Source organism: Mirounga angustirostris, unplaced genomic scaffold (assembly GCF_029215605.1).
Source record: "Mirounga angustirostris isolate CCGP_5_RB_7025 unplaced genomic scaffold, mMirAng1.0.hap1 SCAF_4, whole genome shotgun sequence".
Lineage (NCBI taxonomy): Eukaryota > Metazoa > Chordata > Mammalia > Carnivora > Phocidae > Mirounga > Mirounga angustirostris.
This window is the reverse complement of record NW_026991712.1, coordinates 95,897,699-95,922,667: the sequence shown is the minus strand read 5'-3', so window position 1 is coordinate 95,922,667 and position 24,969 is coordinate 95,897,699. Positions and strand designations below refer to the sequence as shown.

Here is a 24,969-nt window from a genome sequence, read left to right as displayed (position 1 = left end):
ACCATTGAAGACTGAAACTTCTTTGGAATCAGATTTTAGATACTTAAAAACTAGATGAGGATTTTGGTGATGCACACAAAGCAAGTTAAAATGTTCTCAAAATCTTTGCTTTTGCTACTTCCAGGTGGATGGGACATTCATGGGGTCATTAGGAGAAAACCTATCTGATTTTTCCGATATGTTTTATAGCCCTATCGTAGACAACAAATAAAATTTCACTGGTTCCTAGTTTAAGTTAAGCAGTACACATTGCCACAGGACTGAAATGTTTTTGTAATTGTAATGAAATAATTTGAAAATAATTCTTATGGAATTATTGTGGAATATTCTTGTGGAAAATATCTTCTCCACAACAAACATGTCTCTATGCTGCAATGTATATGGTAAGCTTTCCCCCAAACTTTTCTGGGAAAAATTTTAAACTTCAAAATTGAAAGGAAGGTACAGTTAACGTCCACATTCCCTTTACCTAGATTTACTGCTTGTTAACTTTTTGCTAAATTTGTGCTCTGTCTCTCCCTTCCTCCCGTCTCTCTCTCCCTCTCCATCTCTTTCTATCTCTCTCTTTTCTCTCCACATACACTACTACTTTGCTTAGCCATTTGATAGTAAGTTGCAGGCATCATGACACTTTGCCCCTAAATATCTCAGCATGTATTTCCCAAGAACAAGGGTGTTTTCCTACATATAACCACTATTATCTCATTCAATTAAATTAACATTGATAAAATAATATTACCTGACATGGAGTCCATACTCAGATATCCCCAATGTCAAAAAATGTTCTTTGTAGATATTCCTTCCAATCAAGAGTGATGCACTGCATTTGGTAATGAGTCTAGTCTCCTTTAATCTAAAATAGGTCCCTTACCCTTGTTTTGCCCCTTTTCTTAATGTTTTGGATGACACTGAAATATTTGAGGAATTGAGGCTGGCGGTCTGAATTTGTCTTGTAGTTTGATTCAGGTTGAACATTTTTTGGAGAGAAAAATGCATGGGTGTGCAGCAGGCTTTTAATGGTGAAGAAGCAGAATGAAAAGTAAACGGTATTTCTTTTCTTCTTGGCTTCTGCAGGATTCTGAACACAAGCAGTTTACTCTGTGACTGCCATTTGAAGTGGTTGCTTCAGTGGCTGGTTGATAATAACTTCCAGCATTCTGTGAATGTAAGCTGTGCACACCCTGAATGGCTAGCAGGGCAGAGCATCCTGAACGTGGACCTGAAAGATTTTGTCTGTGGTTTGTATTTTGTTCTAAAATTCTGTATACTACACATTGTCTTTTTAAAATCATTTTATTATTATTTTTTCATCATGATAAGTGTACTCTTCAATCTCCATCACCTCCTCCCACCCACCTCCCTCCTGGTAACCATCAGTTTGTTCTTTATGGCTAAGAGTCATTTCTTGGTTTGTCTCTCTCTCTCTTTTTTCCTTTGCTCGTTTGTTTTGTTTCTTAAATTCCACATATCAGTGAAATCTTATGATACTTGTCTTTCGCTGTCTGACTCATTTCATTTAGCATTATACTTTCTAGCTCCATCCATGTAATTGCAGATGGTAACATCTCTTTCTTTTTTACGGCTGAATAATATTCCATTTTATGTATATACCACATCTTTATCCATTCATCTATAAATGGACATTTGGGCTACTTCCATAATTTGACTATTGTAAATAATGCTGTAATAAACATAGGGGTCCATGTATCTCTTTCAGTTCCTGTTTTTGTATTCTTCGGGTACTTTGGTACCTGGATTGTAGGGTAGTTCTATTTTTAATTTTTTTAGGAACCTCCATACTGTTTTCCACAATGGCTGCATCAGTTTGCATTCCCACCAGCAATGCAGGAGGGTTCCTTTTTTCCACGTCTTCACCAACACTTGTTTCTTGTGTTTTTTATTTTAGCCATTCTGACACACGTAGGGGTGATATCTCATTGTGGTTATGATTTGCATTTCCCTGATGATGAGTGCTGTTGAGCATCTTTTCATTTGTCTTTTGGCCATCTGTCTTTTTTGGAGAAATGTCTGTTCATGTCTTATGCCTATTTTTTTTTTTTTTAAAGATATTATTTATTTACTTTAGAGAGAGAGTGCATGAGTGGGAGGGGCAGAGGGAGAGAGAATCTCAAGCAGACTCTGCGCTGAATGTACAGACCAATCCGGGGCTTGATCTCACGACCCTGAGATCATGACTTGAGCCGAAACCAAGAGTCAGATGCTCAACTGACTGGGCTACCTAGGCACCCCTGCCCATTTTTAAATTGGATTATTTGTTTTGGCGTATTGTGCTGTATCAGTTCTTTATATATTTTGGATATTAACCCTTTATTGGATATGTCATTTGGAAATATCGTCTCCCATTCTGCAGGTTGCCTTTTAGTTTTGTTGGTTGTTTCCTTTGCTGTGCAGAATTCTTTTTTTTTGTTAGATTTTATTTTTTTTATTTATTAGAGAACAAGAACGTGCACACAAGCAGGGGGAGCGGCAGGCAGGGGGAAAGGGAGAAGCAGGTTCCCCACGGAGCAAGGAGCCTGATGCAGGACTTGGTCCCAGGACCCTGAGATCATGACCTGAGCCAAAGGCAGACACTTAACTGACTGAGCCACACAAGCGTCCCTGTGCAGAAATTTTTTATATTGGTGTAGTCCCAGTAGTTTATTTTTGCTTTTGTTTCTCTTGGCTCAGGAGACATACCTAGAAAAATGTTGCTACAGCTGATGTCAGAAATTACTGCCTCTGTTCTCTTCTAGGATTTTTATGGTTTCAGGTCTCACATTTAGGTCTTTAATCCATTCTGAGTTTGTTTGTGGATGGTGTAAGAAAGTGATCCAGTTTCATTCTTTCACATGTAGCTGACCAGTAGTCCCAGCACCATTTGTTGAAGAGACTTTTTCCAGTTTTATATTCATTTCTCCTTTGTTGAAGATTAATTGACCATATAGTTGTGGGCTTATTTTTGGGTTTTCTGTTATATTCCGTTGAGCTGTGTGTCTGTTTTTATGCCATATTAACTACTACCACTTTGTAGTATGACTTGCAATCTGTAATTGTGATATCTCCAGTTTTGTTATTCTGTCAAGATTGCTTTGGCTACGCGAGGTCTTTTGTGGTTCCATATAAATTTTAGGATTGTGGGGCACCTGGGTGGCTCAGCCGTTAAGCGTCTGCCTTCGGCTCAGGTCATGATCCCGGGGTCCTGGGATCGAGCCCCGCATCGGGCTCCCTGCTCTGCTGGAAGCCTGCTTCTCCCTCTCCCACTCCCCCTGCTTGTGTTCCGTCTCTCGCTGTGTCTCTCTCTGTCAAATAAATAAATAAAATCTTTAAAAAAAAAAAAATTTTAGGATTGTTCTAGTTCTGTGAAAATGCTGTTGGTATTTTGATACAGGGATTGCAGTAAATGTGTAGATTGCTTTGGGTGGCATAAACATTTTAACTATATTTGCTCTTCCAATCCATGAATGTGGAAATGTCTTTCCATTTCTTTGCATCATCTTTAACTTCTTTCATCAACGTTTTATAGTTTTAGAGTACAGGTATTTTACCTCTTTGGTTAAATTTATTCCTAGATATTTTATTGGTTTTGGTTTAATTGTGAATGGGATAGTTTTCTTTTTTTTTTTAAAGATTTTATTTATTTGACAGAGAGAGACACAGCGACAGAGGGAACACAAGCAGGGGGAGTGGGAGAGGGAGAAGCAGGCCCCCCGCGGAGCAGGGAGCCCGATGCGGGGCTCGATCCCAGGACCCCGGGATCATGACCCGAGCCGAAGGCAGACGCTTAACGACTGAGCCACCCAGGCGCCCCATGAGGATAGTTTTCTTAATTTCACTTTCTGCTATTTCATTATTAGTGTATACAAATGCAACAGATACCTGTACGTTGATTTTGTTTCTTGCAACCTTATTGAATTCATTTATCAGTTCTAGTTGGGTTTTTTTTGGTGGAGTCTTTAGGGTTTTCTATATATAATATCATGTCATTTGCAAATATTGGAAGTTTTACTTTTTCCTTACCTATACAGATGCTTTTTATTTATGTTGTGTGGTTGCTGTGGCTTAGGACTTCTAGTAACTACTCTGTTGAATAAAAGTGGTGAGAATGGACATCCTTGTCTTGTTCCTGACCTTAGGGGACAAGCTCTCAGTTTTTCACCAGTGAGTATGATGTTGGCTGTGGGTTTTTCATATAAGGCCTTTAGTATGTTGAGATATGTTCCCTCTAGACCTACTTTGTAGAGGATTTTTATCATGAATGGATGTTGTATTTTGTCAGATGCTTTTTCTGCATCGGTTGAAATGATCATATGGTTGCTATCCTTTCTCTTATTGATGGGATGCATCACATTGATTGTTTTGTGCATACTAAACCACACTTGCATCCCAGGAGTAAATCCCGGTTGATTGCGGTGTATGATTTTTTAAAATGTTTTCTTGGGTTCGGTTTGCTAATATTTTGTTGAGGATTTTTGCATCTGTATTCATAAGAGATATTGGCCTGCTCTCTTTTTTTGTAGTGTCTTTATCTGGTTTCGGTATCAGGGTGATATTGGCTTCATGGAATGAATTTGGAAGTTTTCCTTCCTCTTGTATTCTTTGGAATAGTTTGAGAAGAATGGGTATTCACTCTTCTTTAAATGTTTGGTAGAATTCGCCTGTGAATTCGTCTGGTCCTGGACTTTTGTTTTTTGATTATTGATTCAGTTTCATTGCTGGTAATTGGTCTGTTCAAATTTTTTATTTCTTCCTGCTTTAGTTTTGGTAGGTTTTCCAGAAATTTATTTCTTATAAGTTGTCTAATTTGTTGATATATAGGTTTTCATAATCTGTTAAAATTATTTATATTTCTATGGTGTTGGTTATTTCTCTTCTTTCATTAGTAATCTTATTTATTTGGGTCCCTTCTCGTTTTTTTTTTAATGAATCTTGCCTAGAGGTTTATCAGTTTTCTTGATCTTTTCAAAGAACCAGCTCCTGGTTTCATTGATCCGTTCTGTTGTTTTTTTAGTTTCTATGTCATTTATTTCTGCTCTTATATTTATTATTTCCTTACTTTTGCTGGGTTGGGGTTTTCTTCTTTTTCTGGCTCCTTTAGGTGTAAGGTTAGGTTGTTTGAGATTTTTCTTGCTTCTTGAGATAAGTCTGTATTGCTGTAAACTTCCCTCTTAGAACTACTATTTGTGTCCCAAAGATAATGGACTCTGTTTTCATTTTCATTTGTTTTCATGTAATTTTTTATTTCTTCTTTGATTTCTTGGTTGACCCATTCATTGTTTTATTTTTTTAAAGATTTTATTTTGGGGGGACACCTGGATGTCACAGTTGGTTAGGTTTCTGACTCTTGGTTTCAGCTCAGGTCATGATCTCAGAGTCCTGAGATCAAGTTCCACATTGGGCTTTGCGCTCTGTGCTTAGTCTGCTGAAAGATTCTCTCTCTCTCCCTCTGCCCTACCCCCATCCCCCACCCCCTGCATGCACTCACTGTCTCTCAAATAAATACTCAAATAAATAAATCTTTAAAAAGATTTTATTTTTAAGTAATGTCTACACCTAACATGGGGCTCGGACTTAGAACCCTGAGATCAAGAGCCACATGCTCTACCGACCAAGCCAGCCAGGCAGCCCAACCCATTCAGTGGTTTAATAGCATGTTATTTAACCTCCATATATTATGCTCTTTTCCAGATTTTTTTGGTGGTTGATTTCTTTCTAGTTTCATAGCATTGTGGTCAGAAAAGATGCATGGTACACACTAACTATCTTAACAGAATTAAAAAAAAATTAAACCAGAATGCTGTCTAACTAGCATATCTGTTTCCATTTCTCTGTGTTCTTTTCTGAAATTTTTATATTTTGTAATTGTGGATTAAATTTTGTATTCTTTGACTTAATATATCATAAGCAGTTTTTTTCCTCTGTGTGTTCTTCAGTGATCATTTTCAATGTCAGTATAATGGCATCTTTATGAATGTAGGCCTTTCCCTTTAGAGGGTTGTTAGCCTTAGAATAGATATCCAGTAAAATTCCTGAATCAAAAATGATTTTCTTTTTGGGGCGCCTGGGTGGCTCAGTCGTTAAGCGTCTGCCTTCGGCTCAGGTCATGATCCCAGGGTCCTGGGATCGAGCCCCGCATCGGGCTCCCTGCTCCGCGGGAAGCCTGCTTCTCCCTCTCCCACTCCCCCTGCTTGTGTTCCCTCTCTCACTGTGTCTCTCTCTGTCAAATAAATAAAATAAAATCTTAAAAAAAAAAAAAAAAGATTTTCTTTTTAAAAAGTACTACATTTTCCAGAAAGATAGCACTTGTTTATGTTGTCACCAACAATGTATGAATGTACCAGTTTCACATTGTTTCTATTTTTTTTTTTTTTTTTTAGATTTTATTTATTTGACACAGAGAGACAGCTAGAGAGGGAACACAAGTGGGGGGAGTGGGAGAGGGAGAAGCAGGCTCCCGGCTGAGCAAGGAGCCCAGTGTGGAGCTAGATCCCAGGACCCCGGGATCACGACCTGAGCTGAAGGCATACGCCTAACACCTGAGCCACCCAGGCGCCCCACATTGTTTCTATTTTTGATGCAGTTTCTTTTTTTTTTTTTTTTAAGATTTTATTTATTTATTTGAGAGAGAGAGAATGAGAGACAGAGAGCATGAGAGGGAAGAGGGTCAGAGGGAGAAGCAGACTCCCCGCTGAGCAGGGAGCCCGATGCGGGACTCGATCCCGGGACTCCAGGATCATGACCTGAGCTGAAAGCAGTCACTTAACCAACTGAGCCACCCAGGCGCCCCCTTTGATGCAGTTTCTTAAGACTAAAGTGGTGACAGGGTTTTAGAGTTTTTTGGGGGGGAGGGGGGACAGTCATGGAAAAGTTGTCGTGATTCCAGTACTCATAATTTCAAGTATATATCTATATTGTTCTTTCTCAGCTTGGGCATTTTTCCTTTACACTTAAATTTCCTTTAAAGTAGAATAACTGATTCCTAGCTTTAGGTAGTAGAACTTTTACATCAGCGTATTTTCTTCCATATCACTAGTATCTGATCATTTAGATACCCATATATTGTCAGATCTGTGTTTATAATCTACTTAAAGATACTTAAGTATCCTGGAAGTTCAGGCCCACAAAATACTTATGTTGTTTTTTTACATATAAATAACATACTATTATTTATGAATCTGTAGTTTATTAGCCAATCCTAAGCCTATCTTTAGTTGGACATTTAACATGTTTGGAACTTCTCACTATTTTAGGTGAGAGTTACTCACATACAGAGTATGTTCAAATAATGTTTTATTTTATTTTCTTAAAAAGATTTTATTTATTTCAGAGAGAGAGAGTGTGTACGGGGAGGAGCAGAGGGAGAGAGACAAGCAGACTCTGTGCTGAGTGTAGAGCCTGATGCAGGGCCCAATCTCAGGACCCTGGGATCATGACCTGAGCCAAAACCAAGAGTCAGACATTTAACCAACTGAGCTACCCAGGTGCTCGCAAATAATGTTTTGTTAATAGGTCCACCCTGTAAAATATAAGTTTATAATCCCCATTTTCTATATTGGCACAGAAAAGATAATGGGTATTAATATGTATGTTTATATATGTAACCTCTACATATACACAGGAATTAATAGGATTAGAAGTTGTCTTGAAATTTGAATATAGGTTTTTCTTTTTTCCCAGTAAATGGTAATACTTAAGAAGTACATTCTAAGCATAAGAGACCATGAGTGATAGTAGAAAACATGCTAGACCCTGAAGTCTGAAAACCTGGGTTCCTGTCCAGGCTTTGCTGGGAACTTACATGTCTCTGAACAAGTTGTTTGACCCTTCTGGGCCTCATTTTCCATATCTTTCAACAAAAAGGAATTGGATTCTAGCCCTGTAGTCTCTGTGAATCTTAATATGCCGTTTTATAAACAGAACAAGCAATTTTACATTATTTGTGTCAAAATCTGTAGAAGCAAAAATAAATAAATGACTTGGCTCCTGCCCCATTTTTTTTCTCTTAGATGATTTTCTCAAGCCACAGATAAAAATGCATCCTGAAAATACAATCGCTCTTAGAGGCACGAATGTGACTCTGACGTGCACTGCAGTGAGCAGCAGTGATTCACCCATGTCTACCGTGTGGCGCAAAGACAGTGAAATCCTGAATGACATCGATAGCGAGAATTTTGTTCGTTATCAGCAGCAAGCTGGAGAAGCTCTAGAATATACGAGTGTCTTACATCTTTTCAATGTGAACTTCACAGATGAAGGAAGATATCAGTGCATCGTTACTAATCACTTTGGTTCTAATTATTCTCAGAAAGCCAAACTGACTGTGAATGGTAAGGAATTCTGCTCCCTGATAGTTTTATAGTTGGAAGGATTTTTCATGTTCAGGTTTTGAACCTCTTGGCCAAGAAAATGAGGCTAAGCCTGACATTTGAGGGGAGATTTTACTGTTTTGTCTTTAGGGTTGTGATAATGTATAGACTGGGTTACCATTTTGTCCAGTTACTGTCCCTAATTGGTCCTTGGTTGGAGGTAAGGGGGAATTCCATGGCCCCAGGAGATAGGCTGCTTTCCTTGTTACTTATGCTTTTGGAAAAATTCTTTTGAAATTCTCTATTCTTTCTAGAACCATAATTCTGTTCTGAAAACTGTGAAATGTATTCCTGGCACTGTTCACAGGGCTTTGTAATAACAGAGTATTTAGGACATTTCTGGGTGCACTGATCATGATCATTGTCTAAGTGTGGTCACACAGAATCATTTATTAATGCTCTTCTTCATTGTGGTTGTAAAAAGAACTTCTCCAAAAAGTTTGATTAATTGATCACCTATCGGATTGAATCACTAAAACATTTTAGGTTTTGTGCAACCAAAGGATATACTTGTGTCTTACTTCTGGGTTGTTTCATGAGATTTTTGAAGGCATAAATTTTTTGTATTCTGTATTTTATTTATTTTTTGGTATAAATTTCTTTTTGCATGCATTTGCCATGACGGCTTTGTAGATGTTAGTTTGGAAAGCACCGTTTAGTCTCTTAAGTAAGGGAGTCGTAATAAATGTACGGAGTTCTGAAAGGTTTGTGGCCTTCTACCTTTCCTGTCCTCATCAGAGAGATAGGTAGACGTGTCATGCATTCTAGAAGAGTTATCACTGTACTCCAAGTATTCTGAGGTTCAAAGAGAAAAGATGGCCTCTGAAGTTGTATTTACTGTCAATCCAGAGAGCATGCCTTCTGAAAGAAATAGAATATTACGAGTTGGTACTTTGTGTATGTGTGTATAAGTGTGTGTGTGTGTGTGTGTATGTATTACCACCGCCCCACCCACTTTGTTTTGGGGATCTTTCTTGAAACAGAGATGCCATCTTTCCTGAAAACGCCAATGGATCTCACTATTCGCACTGGTGCCATGGCCAGATTAGAATGTGCTGCAGAGGGGCACCCTGCACCTCAGATTTCCTGGCAGAAAGATGGTGGCACTGACTTTCCTGCGGCTCGAGAAAGACGCATGCATGTCATGCCCGAGGATGATGTCTTCTTCATTGCCAACGTGAAAATAGAAGACATGGGAATCTATAGCTGCATGGCACAAAATATAGCCGGAGGCCTCTCAGCAAATGCCTCACTCACAGTATTAGGTATGTGTACTGCCCCATGGGTCCCTGCTTTGGTTGGAGCCTTTTTTTTTTTTTTTTTAAAGATTTTTATTTATTTATTTGAGAGAGAGAGAATGAGAGAGAGCACATGAGAGAGGGGAGGGTCAGTGGGAGAAGCAGACTCCCTGCCGAGCAGGGAGCCCGATGCGGGACTCGATCCAGGGACTCCAGGATCATGACCTGAGCCGAAGGCAGTCGCTTAACCAACTGAGCCACCCAGGCACCCTGGAGCCTTTTTATTAAGGGTCTATTTTGGTCTTAATGGCAAAAAAAAAAAAAAAAAAAAAAAGTCTAAGTTTGAGATTTTTTTTTTTTTAAAGATTTTATTTATTCATTCGAGATACAGAGAGAGAGAGCATGAGCAGTGGGAGAGGCAGAGGGAGAGGGAGAAGCAGACTCCCGGCTGAGCCAGGAGCCCGATGTGGGGCTCGATCCCAGGACCCCGGGATCATGACCCGAGCCGAAGGCAGACGCTTAACCATCTGAGCCACCCAGGCGCCCCTAAGTTTGAGATTTTAATTGTGATCCTTCTATCTTTGTCACTTTTTTTTGCCAATACATGCAGGGTTATGTCAGCCTAGGATATTAGTGGATCAGATAACGGAAACCTGGGGAAGTAGTGAGGGCAGAATTAGAGATCTTTATCACATGAATTGAAAATTCAAATCCCTTTATCCTGTTACATCGCCTTCTGGAGTTTTCAGTTCATATATGTTTTTTCTATTCAGCAGTGAGTTTGCAGTTGTTTTATACTGCTTCACAGACAACTCAAGACAATTTGTTTTTTTCCTAGTTTATTTAAAAAAAAATTTAATGCACAAAAAATGACCATCTTCTGGTTAGATTTTCTGTTCTCCTTCCAATGTACTCCTCTTGATCCTATGTTCTGGTAAAATAAAATGTTTTTTCCCTAAAGAGTTCCTCTGACAAGCCTATTTTTTTTTCTTATGAGAATACCTGTCTTCATGGGACTCAACTCAAAGGCAGATTCTGCTTTCTAGTTCTGTATTCCCCTAGATGTTAGGTTTTTTAAAAGTTTGTTGGTTTGTGTTATTTCCTTGTGTAATCAGAAAAATAAGTATATAGTTTTAAAAATTTAGGATATATAGAAAATTAGAAAAAGGGAAAGTCACTAAAACACTGTTAAAGATTTTGGCATATTCTGGACTTTTTTAAAAACACATTTTCATGTAGTTATGTATACCTACTTTTATCCTCTTAAATATTATATCACAAGGGTTACTCTGTCATTAAGTCTTCAGAAAATATCATGTGCCTGTACTATGGTTTACTTACAACTTCTCCTGCTAGATTTAAAGATCTTTTTCCTTTATTTTTAAAAATTACAACTAGTTTCATAATAAACCTGTTTGTGTATAAATCTTTGACTTCCTTGCTTAGGATAGCTTGCCCAAGGTAGAATTAGTGAGATAAGATTTTTGAGGCTTTCGCTTTTCTGAAACACTAACTTCTAATCTTCCCATAAGTATATAAAAGTGTTTACTTATTTTTTTTTCTAAGGGTTTTTTTATTTATCTTAGGGGGTGGAAGAGGGAGAGAGGGAATCTCAGGCAGACTCCACACTGAGTGTGGCGCCTGACACAGGGCTTGATCCCAGGCCCCGGAGATCATGACCTGAGCTGTAATCCAGAGTCGGCTCTTTAGCCCACTGAGCCACCCAGGTGCCTCTGAAAGGGCTTACGTATTGCATCATCACGTCATTCATCTGATTCAGTAGGATTTAAGAAATAAAATGGTTTAACATGATTTTTTATACATCTTTCTGTTAGAGACACCCTCATTTATCAGACCGCTGGAGGACAAGACAGTAACGCGAGGTGAAACTGCGGTATTACAATGCATAGCTGGAGGGAGTCCTGCCCCTCGCCTCAACTGGACCAAAGATGATGGGCCCCTGCTGGTGACAGAACGGCACTTCTTTGCTGCAGCCAACCAGCTTCTCATCATTGTCGATGCTGGCCTGGAAGATGCTGGGAAATACACCTGCATTATGTCTAACACCCTTGGGACAGAACGTGGTCACATTTACCTGAATGTCATTTCATCCCCCAACTGTGACTCTTCCCAGAGTAGCATTGGGCATGAAGATGATGGCTGGACCACAGTTGGCATCGTCATCATTGTTGTGGTCTGCTGTGTTGTGGGCACCTCTTTGATCTGGGTCATTGTTATTTACCACATGAGAAGGAAGAATGAAGACTATAGTATCACGAACACAGGTGAGTGGTACCCAGTCAACACCTATGGCTTGTACTTGAGTCAGGAGCGTAGTATACAATTTATTGTAAAATATTAAAAGCTGTGGAGCTTTGATACTTTATGTGTGGTAGGAGGAAGAGTTTTTTTGTTAAAATGTCCTCCTTCCTTGATAAAATGGAACCTCTCTGATGAATAATTTTAAGAATTTGTAGACATTCCCCCAGAACCTTGCTCTTACAAACACGTTACAGGTGCACCTTCTTTCTTTAATCCTTAGGGCTCATTTCCATCCAAGCTTCTCTGTGGGGGAAGAGTGGAGCCCTTCTGACTGGGATCGGCCTTTCACCCCCCCGTCCCCCGAAATTCTGAAAGAGAAGAGGCTCAGTCAGGTAGACTGTGAAAGTACTCCTATGGATAAGATTTTAAGACTTTAGGTTTCGCCTCTTTCAGTAATACTTTCAAAATGAGGCTTTGAAAAGAATTTTAGCAAGAAAGAGTTTTGGGGGGGAAATTCTAAGACTTGTTGAGTTCCTAGGTACATACCATTTTCCTGGCCAGTATATATATCAGAGTGGAGCACATTTGCACAATAGTCTTCTGAGTGTTGCCTAACGTTATTTGAGAGTTACAGATGTGTCTTTTACAGAGGAGCTTAATCTGCCTGCAGACATTCCCAGCTACTTGTCTTCCCAAGGAACACTGTCGGAGCCACAGGAAGGCTACAGCAACTCTGAGGCAGGCAGTCATCAGCAACTCATGCCTCCTGCCAATGGATATTTACACAAGGGCGCTGATGGTAATGACTCTTCGTTGTATATGCTTACAATTTCAGCCTATTCTGTTGAGTTTATTTGTCAATGTGTAGTTTTCCCCATTAACCTGAGGCAACATTTTTTTTTATTTTGTAAAGATTTTATTTATTTATTTGACAGAGACACAGCGAGAGAGGGAACACAAGCAGGGGGAGGGGGAGAGGGAGAAGCAGGCTTCCCGCGGAGCAGGGAGCCCGATGCGGGGCTCGATCCCAGGACCCTGGGATCATGACCTGAGCCGAAGGCAGACGCTTAACGACTGAGCCCCCCAGGCACCACTTGAGGCAGCATTTTAAAGCAAGATACTCCGTGAAAACATTTGGCTCCGTGCAAAATAGGGTGGAAATTGACCAAAATCTTAACAGAGAAGAAAATCATCTGACAGGAGAAACACATCTCAAAACAAGAGATTGGCGTACCCAGCAAAGGCTCCCAAACCGAAGTATTATCATGAGAAGGAGGTGCTCTAGAAACTTTTTTGAGGTGTCTTAACTTTTTAAGACATGAGCACTCTTTAGGCCACATCCAGGGGAGGTTTGTGTCTCCTGCGGACAGGTTGATGTTCACTGAAGTTTAAAGGGCAGTGGTGATTCTCAGCATACATTGGAGAAATCAGAGAGATACAAAATGTTCCCTAATTAAATGAACCCAGTTTCTAGTGCTACTTCTCTCCCCCACTCCTCCCTTCCCTCAGGGAGTGACAGAACTCGGGGAGGTGAATTGAGGGATAGAAGAATTGGGTTTGATTCCTAGTTCCTGTTTCCGGCTCTGGGACCATGAACAAGTTACTTAAATCGGAGCTTTAACTTTCTCATTTTTAAAATAAAGAGACGATACTTTATAAAGGACTTCTCTCAAGATTCTCACAGATCCTTTCAACAGATCGGTGTAGTGCTTCAAGTACCATACAAATGAAAGGCCTTTTCTCTTTGTACAGAGATTTTTTTAGGCTGAGCGTTAACAGGGTTTATCTGTTTAATCGCTAAATTGGATTTTATTTTGGGTACCTCTAGCTTTTAGAAGAACCTTTAAATGCCTCTGCTCTTTGAATTGGTGGGAAATAACCCTGCTTTCTGGGCCAAACTAACTTCCAGTTCTAACAGTGTTGCTTGATCAAGAAGTTACTTGCTCTTTATTTCTCTCTCTTTTCTCTCTTTGAACAGTTTTCAAAGCATGTAACAGTCTGGGGAGCTCATTATTAAACTTTACCTCTGCCAGACATGCACATGTGTCAGGCAGGACTCTTGACCATCAGAGGCTTTTTCTCGGGGTACTTTGAGCCAGGAGTGTTGCTTGATCCCTTGACTCATGAAAGTAATGTGGGCTTTGTAAAGTGCAGTCCTCATAACGCCTTGTTCTCTGCTTTAGTTCGCTTCAGCCAAACATGTGTCTTGTGGCACAGTGCAGCCTTATCTTGGTTCCCTTGAATTGGGCATGACCTTGTCCAGGCTGGACAGAGATGGTTTACTGTAGCATTCAAGAGCATGGGCTCTGGAGCCCAGAGTGCCTGAGTGTAGATTTCAGCTCTGTATTGTAGCAGTGTCTTGGAGCAAGTTCCCTCATATCTCTTGTGTTGTAGTTACCCCATCTGTAAAGTGGGGGTACATATTACCTACCTCATGGGGATGCTGTGAGGATTAAATTAGTTAATTCACAGAAAGACCTGGTTTATCAAGTAAGTGCTAAATCGATGCCAGCTGTGGGGATAATGGTGACAGCTGGTGTAGAAAACTGGTGATCGGCAAAGCTGACTCCTTAACTGAAGGATTCTTTCCTGTGTTGTCATCAGGTGGCCCTGGTACCCGGGTTATTTGCTCCGATTGTTATGACAATGCCAACATCTACTCCAGGACCCGAGAATACTGTCCATACACCTATATTGCTGAGGAAGATGTTCTAGATCAGACACTGTCCAGCCTCATGGTCCAGATGCCCAAAGAGACATATTTGGCACATCCTGCCCAAGATGCCCCTACCCTGGAGAGCCTGGTATCATCAGTAGACAGAGAGATGGCTGCCTTTCCCACCAACCATGAGAGGATAAATGAGAAGAAACTTCCCTCCACACAGATGAGCAGTGGTAAAGGGCACAGTGTTTTTTGTTTATTTTGTTTTGTTTTTACTCTCACCTACTTGATTTTTCCTTCTGTCCTATAAGTGGCACTCAGATTTGACAGGAAGCAAGCAAATTGGTATAATAGAGTGATTAGCTACTGCTAGCTGGTATAAGGTAGGGCCAGAGATTTTCAGAGATTAGAATTACAGAGAAGTCTGCATCTGTAGGATGGAAACAGTTTCTATGGGCGTATCAAGATCACACTTCTAGAAATTCAGAAGCCATATAGAAAAAGCTTTTAAAAAGTTTCATATAGGTGTTTTTTCTTCCATCTTTACTTAAGTAATGGAGATTGGATATGCCGAGGATATAATTTGGTGGAGATTTTTACTGAGAAGGTTTAAAAATGATGTGGTTGCTGTTCTAGCAGGTAAATATTGAATGTCAGTATCACTTAGCCAGTGTTTGTTTTCATGTGTGAGGCATTATGATCCAGGGCCCGAAGTGGGGATGCGGTTATGGGATAGTGGCTGCGCTCCTCCACGGCCCGGGAGAAGACACACGTGTCACATGGGCAGAGGAGGCATGTGGTAACACCTCGGTCAGTAAGACAAAACTCTCTATAGACTGGGAAGGGCACTACTGCGCATGTCTTCCTGTCCATCCAGGTTTTTCATCAGCTGTCACCCTGCTGTCAGCCTAAAATGGAAGGGCACAGGAAGTTGGGTGGGGGTGAGGACTGCAGGTGCTTTCAGGGGTGGTTCTGGCAGGAGTACATGAGCTGACATGGGACTTTTTTTTTTTTTAATCTATTTTTATTTTGAGATAATTCTAGAGCCCCATGCAGTTGTAAGAACAGAGAGTTTCCCTTGTCCCCTTTACCCAGTTTCCCCTCCTGGGAACATCTTGTCCTTTCAAGAATGTGATGTAGATAGGATCATACAGCATATAAGCTTGGAATTGGCTTTTTTCCCTCGGCAAAATTCTCTCAAAATTCATCAAGTTGTTGTATATTAAAAGTCTATTCATTTCTGTTGCTGAGTAGCATTCCAAGATAAAGATGTCTACCTTTTGTTTAACCATTCGCTTAATAAAGAGTATCAATGTATAAAGAACTCTCAAAACTGAACAGAAAAATCAGCCAGTCAATGAGAAAATGGGCAGAGGAACTGGACAGACATTTCACCTAAGAGAATATGGATATACACAGATGGCAAATGAAAGATAGTCGACATCATTAGACATCAAAGAAATGCAAACTGAAACCACAATAACAGGTCATTACACCCTAATCGGAAGAGCTAAAATTTAAAAAAAAAAATTGTGACAAAATAAATCTTGGTTATGATGCAGAGAAACTGGGGCACTCAAACATTGCTGGTGGGAATGCAGAATGGTATGGCCACTCTAAAAACCAGCTTGCCAGTTCCTCACAAAACTAAACATGACATGGGACTTTTAAGATGTGCTCTCTTATTCTTAATTAAGAGACCAACTCCAAAGATTTCTAAAGAGGGTACAAGTCAGAGAAAAGTATGTCTTGGCTTTAAAGTTCAGTGTCCATGAAAGAAGTGCACCAACACTTAATTCCGTGTTCCCATGTCCTGTCCTAAAAGAGTTACACACATAAAAAGACTTTAAGTAGAACCGAAAGTGCAGTGCATCTTTTTCCTAACTTTCAGGATATCTCAATTGTTAACTTGGTCTGTAAGTGAGGAAGTCAGCAAATGAGTGCTTTGGTGCATTGCTCATTCCTCCCTGGGGTGCTCTAGCTCCTTGCTACTCACAGTGTGGTCTCAGCTTCAGCATTACCTAGGAGCTTGTTAGAAATGCAGACCAAGGTTCCCACCCCGGACCCAGTGAACCAGAATCTTTATTTTAACAAGATCCCCAGGTTATTTGTATGCACGTTAAAGCTTAAGAAACCCTGCCCTAGCTTACTTTTCCACAAGGGTTTTGTTTTTATTTCTGAGTGTTTGTTTCCAGAATGTTTTGCCTGACTTTCTCCAAAATGCATCCCCATGAAGTTAATACAGCTATCAGCAAATATTCTTTGGGGAAAGAGCTCACCACTGCAGTAAATGAGGTGAATGAGAAATGCATATTTTTGAAACCAAAGTACAGATAATCTGATTTAAAATTGCTGCTTTTGGTTATTATTTTGTTGTTAGAATTACTGGCATGCTAGAAGCTGGAGGGAGATGGTTTATTTTTAAAACAATTTTTTTTAAACATACTCATTTGTTATTTAAAGATGTAATAGCTGCACTAAATCAGTGATTTTTGTATCATGCAACTTTCACTACAATATGGATACTATTTTAGTCTGTTTCCATGTGTCTAAAGAATTTTATTTTTAAATTTTTGTAGCAGCAGAACCACTAATAATAGATGAAAGCAGAGGACATATCACAAGGTTTCAGTAAATACTTGGTTAAGCTTGTTGAAAGACCATGGTTCCAGTTTCTATTTTGTTTTCTTTTGTTAACTGTTGCTAAGAAGATGGCAAGTGTACATTTGCTCTCAATGTCCTTATTCAGGAATATTGGGTATCTTTCTTTCTGGGAGGATTTGGGTAAAAGAAAATGAAGTTTTAGACCATTAATTTTGAACTTCCATTTGCCACTGATTATTGTCTTTCGTTCTCAGAAATGTTGCCGCGGCCTCTTTGGAACATAAGCAAAGAACTAGGCCTGCCTCATCCTCCCTTTTCCCAGCAGCCAGTCCTTGAGCCACCACAACTCCATCAGCATGAGGGTCTGGCAGAGAGTGGCCCAGAGGGTTCTGCCTCCCTCACGCCCTGTCACAGGTTGCACGACCATGCTTTTGATTTTAGTAGGACTCGGAACATTCAAGATGGTAGTGAGGGCACATGAACCTCACTCCAGGCTGAAATCTGGGCCAAGACTCCAGTTAATTCATTTTGTATTTACTACCTCAGAGTTCAGAAGAAACCCCAAAGTCAGCATTTGCTTTACCCTGTCTGCAATTACATCTGACCCCACCGAGGTGGGCCAGGCATTTGTTTGGGCTTATTCCTGAGGAAGAAGGGGAAACGGCTGACAGAAGTGGGTACATCTAATAAAACATGTGCAACACGGGCAGAGGAAAATACAGTACAACTGTGTTTGCTGATGGTTCCACGGGGTTGTGCCCAGCTGTGCATTGCCTATTAGGGAGAGCCTCATTGCTGCTTAACATGCTGGATTGTCTGAACCTGCAGAATGATTCTGAGAAAACATCACTGTTCTGTTGTGTCTTCCAAGGAATAGAAATAACTTCGGAGCCCTCTGGGAGGTGTGTCTGGGATTCTTCAGTGGTTTTAAGCATCTAGTTGAGACCGAGGCTTTGATATTCAAGGTCTTTGACAAGAATCCCAGGCTTGACCAACTGTTACCACATCAAGGGGTGTTGTATTCTTGTGAATCTTTTTTTTTTTTTTTTTGGTCCCTGTCACCCAGGGATCTCGTTGTAAATATATGTGCATTTATAAATAATTTTTGTATTCATTGACCATATGTGTTAGCTGCATTGTAAATATTTTTGATATGCCAAAATTATATATAATATCCAGTTATAATATTGACAGCAGCTTCTCAGACCACAGATTTTGTATGACTTGGTTTAGTGAACCTAAAGACTTTGTTTAAAGTTTTAAAAATGTGTTTGTTAAGAAGTATATGTATAGAGGCAGGGTACCTAGTGATTGCATACACACAAACACAATCTTGATGTAATTAACCACTTTCTTTGTACCTAGAAGTTCATACATCTAGTCATTTGCCATCTGTTTACAAGTGCCAGGTAATACTACCTTTCTAGCATAAGAAGACTCAAAAGACTAGCAGTCTTGTCCTAGCCATGTGCACAGAGAGAAAATTTCTTTTGGGAATATCTTTCAGCAAAGTCCTTAGTTGATGAGGAAACCAAAGATGCTTCTTTTCAGTTTGTTTTTTTGTATTTCTTCTACCAAGGCACAGTATATCTTAAGAAGGGAAGAGTGCTTTTGGGTAAGTCGAATGTGCACAAATTCATAAACTGTAAAGCTTTAGAGTGTTTTCCTTGTTTATACAAGTGATTATTTAAGCCAAAAAGTTCTCTTGAATTTTTGATAGCAAAAAGCTTTATATGAACAAAGAACTTCTAATGGAATGTAATGGACTAAAGTTTGTTTTTTCTTTGTTCTTTCGGATTTCCTTACTTAGGCTGTCAGATTCTGTCCTCTCAATCTAGTGAGTACTAGTTATGTGCTGGATGACTCCCATCACTTAAATGAAAATATCTATTTCTAAGTTACTGTGCATTTCAAGGGTTCTAAACTCACATAATGTCTTCGCTTTTTGCCACAAAGTTGAATTGCGTACTAGTTCTCAATCCTAGTTTTTTTCTCCCATAGGCAGTGGCGTGCGTCTCTTCAGCGGTTTTGTACCACCAAGGGCCTTTCTCTCTTTTCTTTTTCAAACTGTCAGCCTCTTCATTTTTACTTCAAACTTCTTAAGTATCACTATTTTCCCATCCTTTCAATTTGTGATTCTTCTTCTTCCTTACTAGGTTGTACTGTTATCTGTACAGGGCTGACTTAGAATCAGGAGACCTGATTTTGTTCCTGGCTCTGGTCCTTACTGGCTGTGCAGTCAGGGGCAAGTGTCTACTTCTCAGCCTGATTTTCTCATTTATGAAATGAGGGAATTCTACTGGATGCTCTAAAGCCCTTTCCAGCTGTAATGTTCTGTGAATCTGTGATCCCTCCAGCAACCCAAGGAGCATTCTGCTCCTCTAATAAAAAGCTGCTTTCACGAAACGTTTGTTAGAGTAACAAGAGTGATGCTGCTTACTCTGACTTGAGCCAGATTCACTTCCTCCACAGCAGGAGGGACAGTGTAAGAAATATTCTCGAGGAGAAGAGCTATTCTGCTTTGAAACCGTCTCAGTGAACGACGAGTGTTGACTCGATGGAAGCCACTGACGGCTGTCCAGAGCAGCGGCTCTGAATGGTGCGGCCGCCGCACGCCTGAGCATCAGAAGCAGGTGAGGGGGGCCCGCCGGCTAATCTGTAGCTGGTTTGTGGCTCCCTTACCTTTCAGATGTCTTCATTTGTACAGGTAATCCTGTTACTATCCTGTACTCTCACTCAAATGCTGACAGACTTTTCTTGAGTGAAAAGGTGTAGTTAGAATGAGGCTGCAGGTGAGCATCGGCTGTTAGGGTGACAGAACCGAAAACCACGCTGTGAACCAGTGTCCGAGAAAACTTAGAGTACAGGAGTGCTGCCTCTGCCCTAGCAGGGGTCCTGTTCCTCCTACGACTGTCACGGTCTGGTCTCCCGAATGGCCAGGGTCTCCCTTATGTCAACACCAGTGGCTGAGATGCCTTCCCAGATACTCCTAGCTTGCCAAAACAACTACAGAACTAGTCAAGAATTTGTTTAAACATGAAGAGCCTACCCCTGGTTTAAAAAAAAATAATAATAAATTTAATAAATTCTAATCTTAGGAGAAGGACTTGGCTGAAATTTTTCATTATCGCATATGTTTTTGACCAAGCAGTGATTTATCCCTCTACTGTAAACAGGATTAGTGGCTCATGAGTGTGTCTTCCCCGCAGTGTGATGTCTGCCTAATGCCTCTTTAATCAGGGATGTTGTAAAGCAAGGCAAACTAAAATGCCGAGAGAGATATGTCTGCCCCTCACCCAGTGATCTCCTTGTATCAGTAGGGATACGTAAATTCTCTTAAGTTGTGCCCCTCTTAACCCGATTCTTCAAGTCTACCCGGAAGAAGAAATAGCATCTTCCTTTAACTCCACACACCCTACTGGCACATGGTCTCTACATAAGCCATTGGCTTTCTGTCATTCAGCCGCTTCTAAAGTGCTCTCCCTATTTGGGCAATTTACTCTATGGGATACGAAGTATCAGAAACCCTCTAATGTGCCATCTCAGAGTGTTTTATGTGTATTTTTCTGAAAGGTAACTTTCATATTTAAAAATAGTTGCCTTCACACTGCCCATTGGGGGGGTTGTAAAAGCAACATTAAGATGTCTGGCAACTTAGACTCTTGCCCATTTTCCTAAGAGATGGGAGATAGGATAAGAGTCTTTAATTACTTAAAGTGTCACCATGAATTAGGATTAAATTCACTCTTTATTCCTGAGGACAGGGGTCATGTCTGCCCCCATTCTGTGGGGCAGAAGTTATTAGGGAGGTGCAGTATACACTTGCTAGTCATACTATATAAACTAATTATCTAACGATTAGGTTTGTCCGATAATTGGAATAATCCGTGTTTTGTGGGAAAAGTACACGTGGAAGCTAAATAATCATCTGTTAATAGCACTGAAGAAATTTCTGCATTAAGAATGGAATATGGGCAAGATGACTTTTAGGTCTCTCTCAATTTTATCATGGGAAATTTCCAGAAGCAATCTGACAGACTTAAAACTTCCCCCTTCAAAATCCTTTATATACAGTAAGTATAGAGCACTTAAATTTTTTTCAGCTCAAGAGTTTTGGTTTTTGGTTGACAAAAGGAGCCTGTTCTATGTTAATGGCTAAAAACATGAAAGTCTGGGCTTACACTTCTGAAGAAATCTATAACTAGTTACTAACACAAATGGCATTACCATAATAAAAACTTTAAGAGTCTATATAATGTATTATGACCCTCCTTTTTACTCCTTAATTTTTATGCCTGTTTCTTCTTACCAGCAGGACTTAGTTGGAATGGGATTGGAATTGTGTTTAGCTTTACACCCAGTATTTTACCCAAGAGCGTTATGGCCTTTTCCAATCATTTTAATATCCACAGAAATACCAGGAGATAATGGAGCAACAGGGGTAAACTTACTGCCATTTTAAATGCTATGTGCTCCATTTCTGAGTTTGCTTCTTAATGCAGATTACAGAGGTAATTGTGAAGCAGTTGGGCCTTACAAGGTTGAGCTGAGATTTTTGGCAACCTGCAAGGAATGTCTCATTCTTCTATGACGTGGCCTCTTTCCCAGTTCAGTCTGGCAGATGTTTTTTCCTCCTGCTTCTAACTTAGAACTTTTTGGTTTAGAGTACAGTCTCAACCAACATCAGTTAGCCTTAATTTTTTTTTTCTTTTTTGGACAACTGCCTGGTTTGTTGACAAAAATAGCAAGTTCTGAATTAAGAGATATATTACAAGCTGCTCTTTACAAAACAGCACCTGCAAGCCCATGAATCATCTGAAGATTCTGTGGGTAATAAGAGGTAGGGACATGTGTGTGTGTCTGTGTGCACGTGTGTGCATGTGTTGGTGTGTGTGTGAAGAGTAATATTTGGACCTGCTCCCTTAAGGTGGTTCGTTGAGTGTTTCTTAGCAGCCCTATTAATCTCCACCAATGAGTGGGGTGGGACTGAAAAAACAACTTGATTTGAGCCTGTTTTTAGATAAAAAGTAAAGTGATCCTTTATCAACTATAACTGTCTTGAAAGAGAAATTGAGGGGCGCCTGGGTGGCTCAGTTGGTTAAGCGACTGCCTTCGGCTCAGGTCATGATCCTGGAGTCCCTGGATCGAGTCCCGCATCGGGCTCCCTGCTCACCAAGGAGCCTGCTTCTCCCTCTAACCCTCCCCCCTCTCATGTACTCTCTCTCTCTCATTCTCGCTCTCTCAAATAAATAAATCTTTAGAAAGAGAAATTGATCATCAGGTGGTCAAGTGCTCTTGGAGTATCTCTTGGCTACTTAAAGTGGCCTCTTGATCGATAGAGAGACTTATTTCTACCCTCTTCTGTTCCCCCTTTTTCCCATCAGAGGAGGTCAGTCTGAGCAGCCCTGGTACTAGATGTACCGAAAGAGAGTTATAAGCCAAGTTGTTCAGTGTGGTCCTTTCCTAGTATCTATTTATATTTTCTCACACATGAGAATGTATATTTTATAAGGCATGTGTTTGTCTACCTGTTTGTCTACTGTAATATGTCTCCAATAAAGCTAAAATACATTACGATTTTCTCGTCTTCTGTTGCCTTGAAGTATAGGAGGGAAATGGTGTATTTTTAAGTTTGTGGTCCTTTGAGGGGGTCCCCAAAGAGTTGTATAAGTTATTTCCCCTCTCTCATTTCTGTTGTGTTTGAGTCACATACTGTCTGGAGCCTGCCATCGGAACACCCTGCAGCCCTCGGCTTTCCAACGGCCAGTGCTGTGTGCTCTTCTTTGCCTCCCTCATTGTGTCCGCCATGGTGCTAGATGCCTGGCGGGATGGATGGAAACAAACACACTTAATAGTTCATGAGAAAATAAGAGTACTTTCTACACAGGGAAAGATTTGAAGGCATCATTTTCTTTCTTTTTTTTTTTTTTAAGATTTTATTTATTCATGAGAGACAGGGAGAGAGAGAACACAGCAGGGGGAGAGGCAGAGGGAGAAGCAGGCTCCCTGCTGAGCAGGGAGCCCGATGCCGGCCTGGGTCCCAGGACCCCGGGATCATGACCTGAGCCGAAGGCAGCCAGTTAACCATCTGAGCCACCCAGGTACCCTGAAGGCATCATTTTCTAAATCAAAATTAACAAAATATTTGAAGAATGTCAGTATTCCGGTCAGCTTCCACACTGTACTATATTAGGGACTATTTTTCTTTTTTTTTTTTTTTTAAGATTTTATTTATTTGACAGAGCAAGAGAGCACAAGCAGGGGGAGCAGCAGAGAGAGGGAGAAGCAGACTCCCCTGAGCAGGGAGCCCGATGCGGGGCTCGATCCCAGGACCCTGGGATCATGACCTGAGCCGAAGGCAGCCGCTTAACCAACTGAGCTACCCAGGCGCCCCCGAACTATTTCTTTTGGGTCTGTCAAAAGCTCCTAGTTATTCTTTGAAGGCTGGGCCCACAGTACTCGTCCCATTCCCATCATGTTCTTCTCTTAACGGGACACATTCCACAGACATTACTTGAATCTCAGAACACTCCTAAGATACAGATTGGGCAGATAACTTTAATCTCCATTTTTTGTAGTTAAGGAATTTGGCTTGGTGAGATTATCACTTACACGATGTCAAAAAGCTTTTAGGCAGTAAAGCCAGGACTTGAATCCCGATTTTCTGTCTCACATTCAGAATTGTCCCCACTGATACCTTCTAGTTCTGAACAGAGTATTGTGCTGGGGTCTTCAGAAATATTTGAAGAAAAATGTCCTCTGGACATTGATGACTTCCAGTATGGTGAAGTTTGGACTGGAATGTATCCTGGAAGCTGGTTTTTATTATATTCCTGATAAGAAAACAGACTACCGTTTTTTTCTCAAGGTGGAATGAAGAAGAATGCTATGGTTTTTACTGTATGTTTTTATTTGGAGGGGTATATACTGGAGCCCAAGTAGCCACATCGTGCTGAATTAGGAGAGTTGTTCACACCCAGCTATTTAGAAGCTTGTAACCCAGCGCTGAAGCTGTCTGTGCTGCTGGACTAGTGGCCATGGACCAGTACTTTTGTAAGATACAGTAAGAATGAATTTCTAGAAAAATGAAATAAGACAAAAATAACCATAAAATTTTTATTATAGATTTAACGGATGTAAAATTACTGTCAAACTGCTGCTAAAGTTTCTAAATGTTACTCTTGATTTCTGTGCTTTGTCATGGACCAGTAGCAAATAGTTTATGGATAGGCACAGATCTGCAGACCCCTGTTAGAGGAACAGTGCTGTAACCATGTAATGACCATGTAATGACATGGTTATGTGTCATGGTGGGGATTGGTCTTACTCATTTCTGGAGGTTCCTTTTATTCTTGCTGGTTTGAAATGGTCGAAACTGAGAACCGGGCTTTTGTCCTTTGAGGCTTTCCTGACTGGAAGCAACGATTTAAAACACCTTTTCAGCTCAGCCAACAACCCCTGCCCTAAAGGGGCTCACTGGCATGGTGGAGTTTTTGGTAGCATGCGGCTTGTTTTCTAGTCCTGCTGTTTTTCTGGCCAGAGCTCTCCGGATGGGCTGCCTTTGACTTTTGTTAGAAGAGAAACTGTCATCAGCTAGGTTAAGGGAAGAGGAAGAGCCTGGGTCATCATACTGGGAGGGACACGGTCTGATGCTGGACTTGTGTAATCGCTGTAGTAAGGCTCCATTGGGGGAAATTTCAGCTGCCACCTCTGCTGTTGTCTTTATTCAGCCAACCAAGAAATGTTTCTTGAAATCCCTAGGACAGAAATTTCTCACTTTGTTTATTTGGTTCACCGGCCATCACCAAGGCTAGCTGCCAAAGTACTTTGACAAAAAGAG

General features: G+C 40.5%; 1 protein-coding gene across 11 annotated transcripts in view; it reads left to right on the top strand.

Moving 5' to 3' along the window:
• LRIG2 (leucine rich repeats and immunoglobulin like domains 2) overlaps positions 1-24,969 on the top strand; it is an 84,276-nt gene that overhangs the window by 42,933 nt on the left and 16,374 nt on the right. For 4 of the 11 annotated variants that reach the window (XM_064588618.1, XM_045896938.3, XM_064588624.1 and 1 more), the window contains 7 exons: positions 1,075-1,238; positions 8,004-8,324; positions 9,347-9,628; positions 11,437-11,886; positions 12,513-12,662; positions 14,468-14,758; positions 17,384-19,521. In XM_064588618.1, the coding sequence (XP_064444688.1) occupies positions 1,075-1,238; positions 8,004-8,324; positions 9,347-9,628; positions 11,437-11,886; positions 12,513-12,662; positions 14,468-14,758; positions 17,384-17,610 (1,885 nt within the window). In that variant the 3' untranslated portion in view covers positions 17,611-19,521. Of the gene's footprint in view, positions 1-1,074; positions 1,239-8,003; positions 8,325-9,346; positions 9,629-11,436; positions 11,887-12,143; positions 12,256-12,512; positions 12,663-14,467; positions 19,522-24,969 lie in introns of those variants that run through there. The other 7 variants (XM_064588619.1, XM_064588622.1, XR_010410783.1 and 4 more) reach the window with 6 other exon arrangements.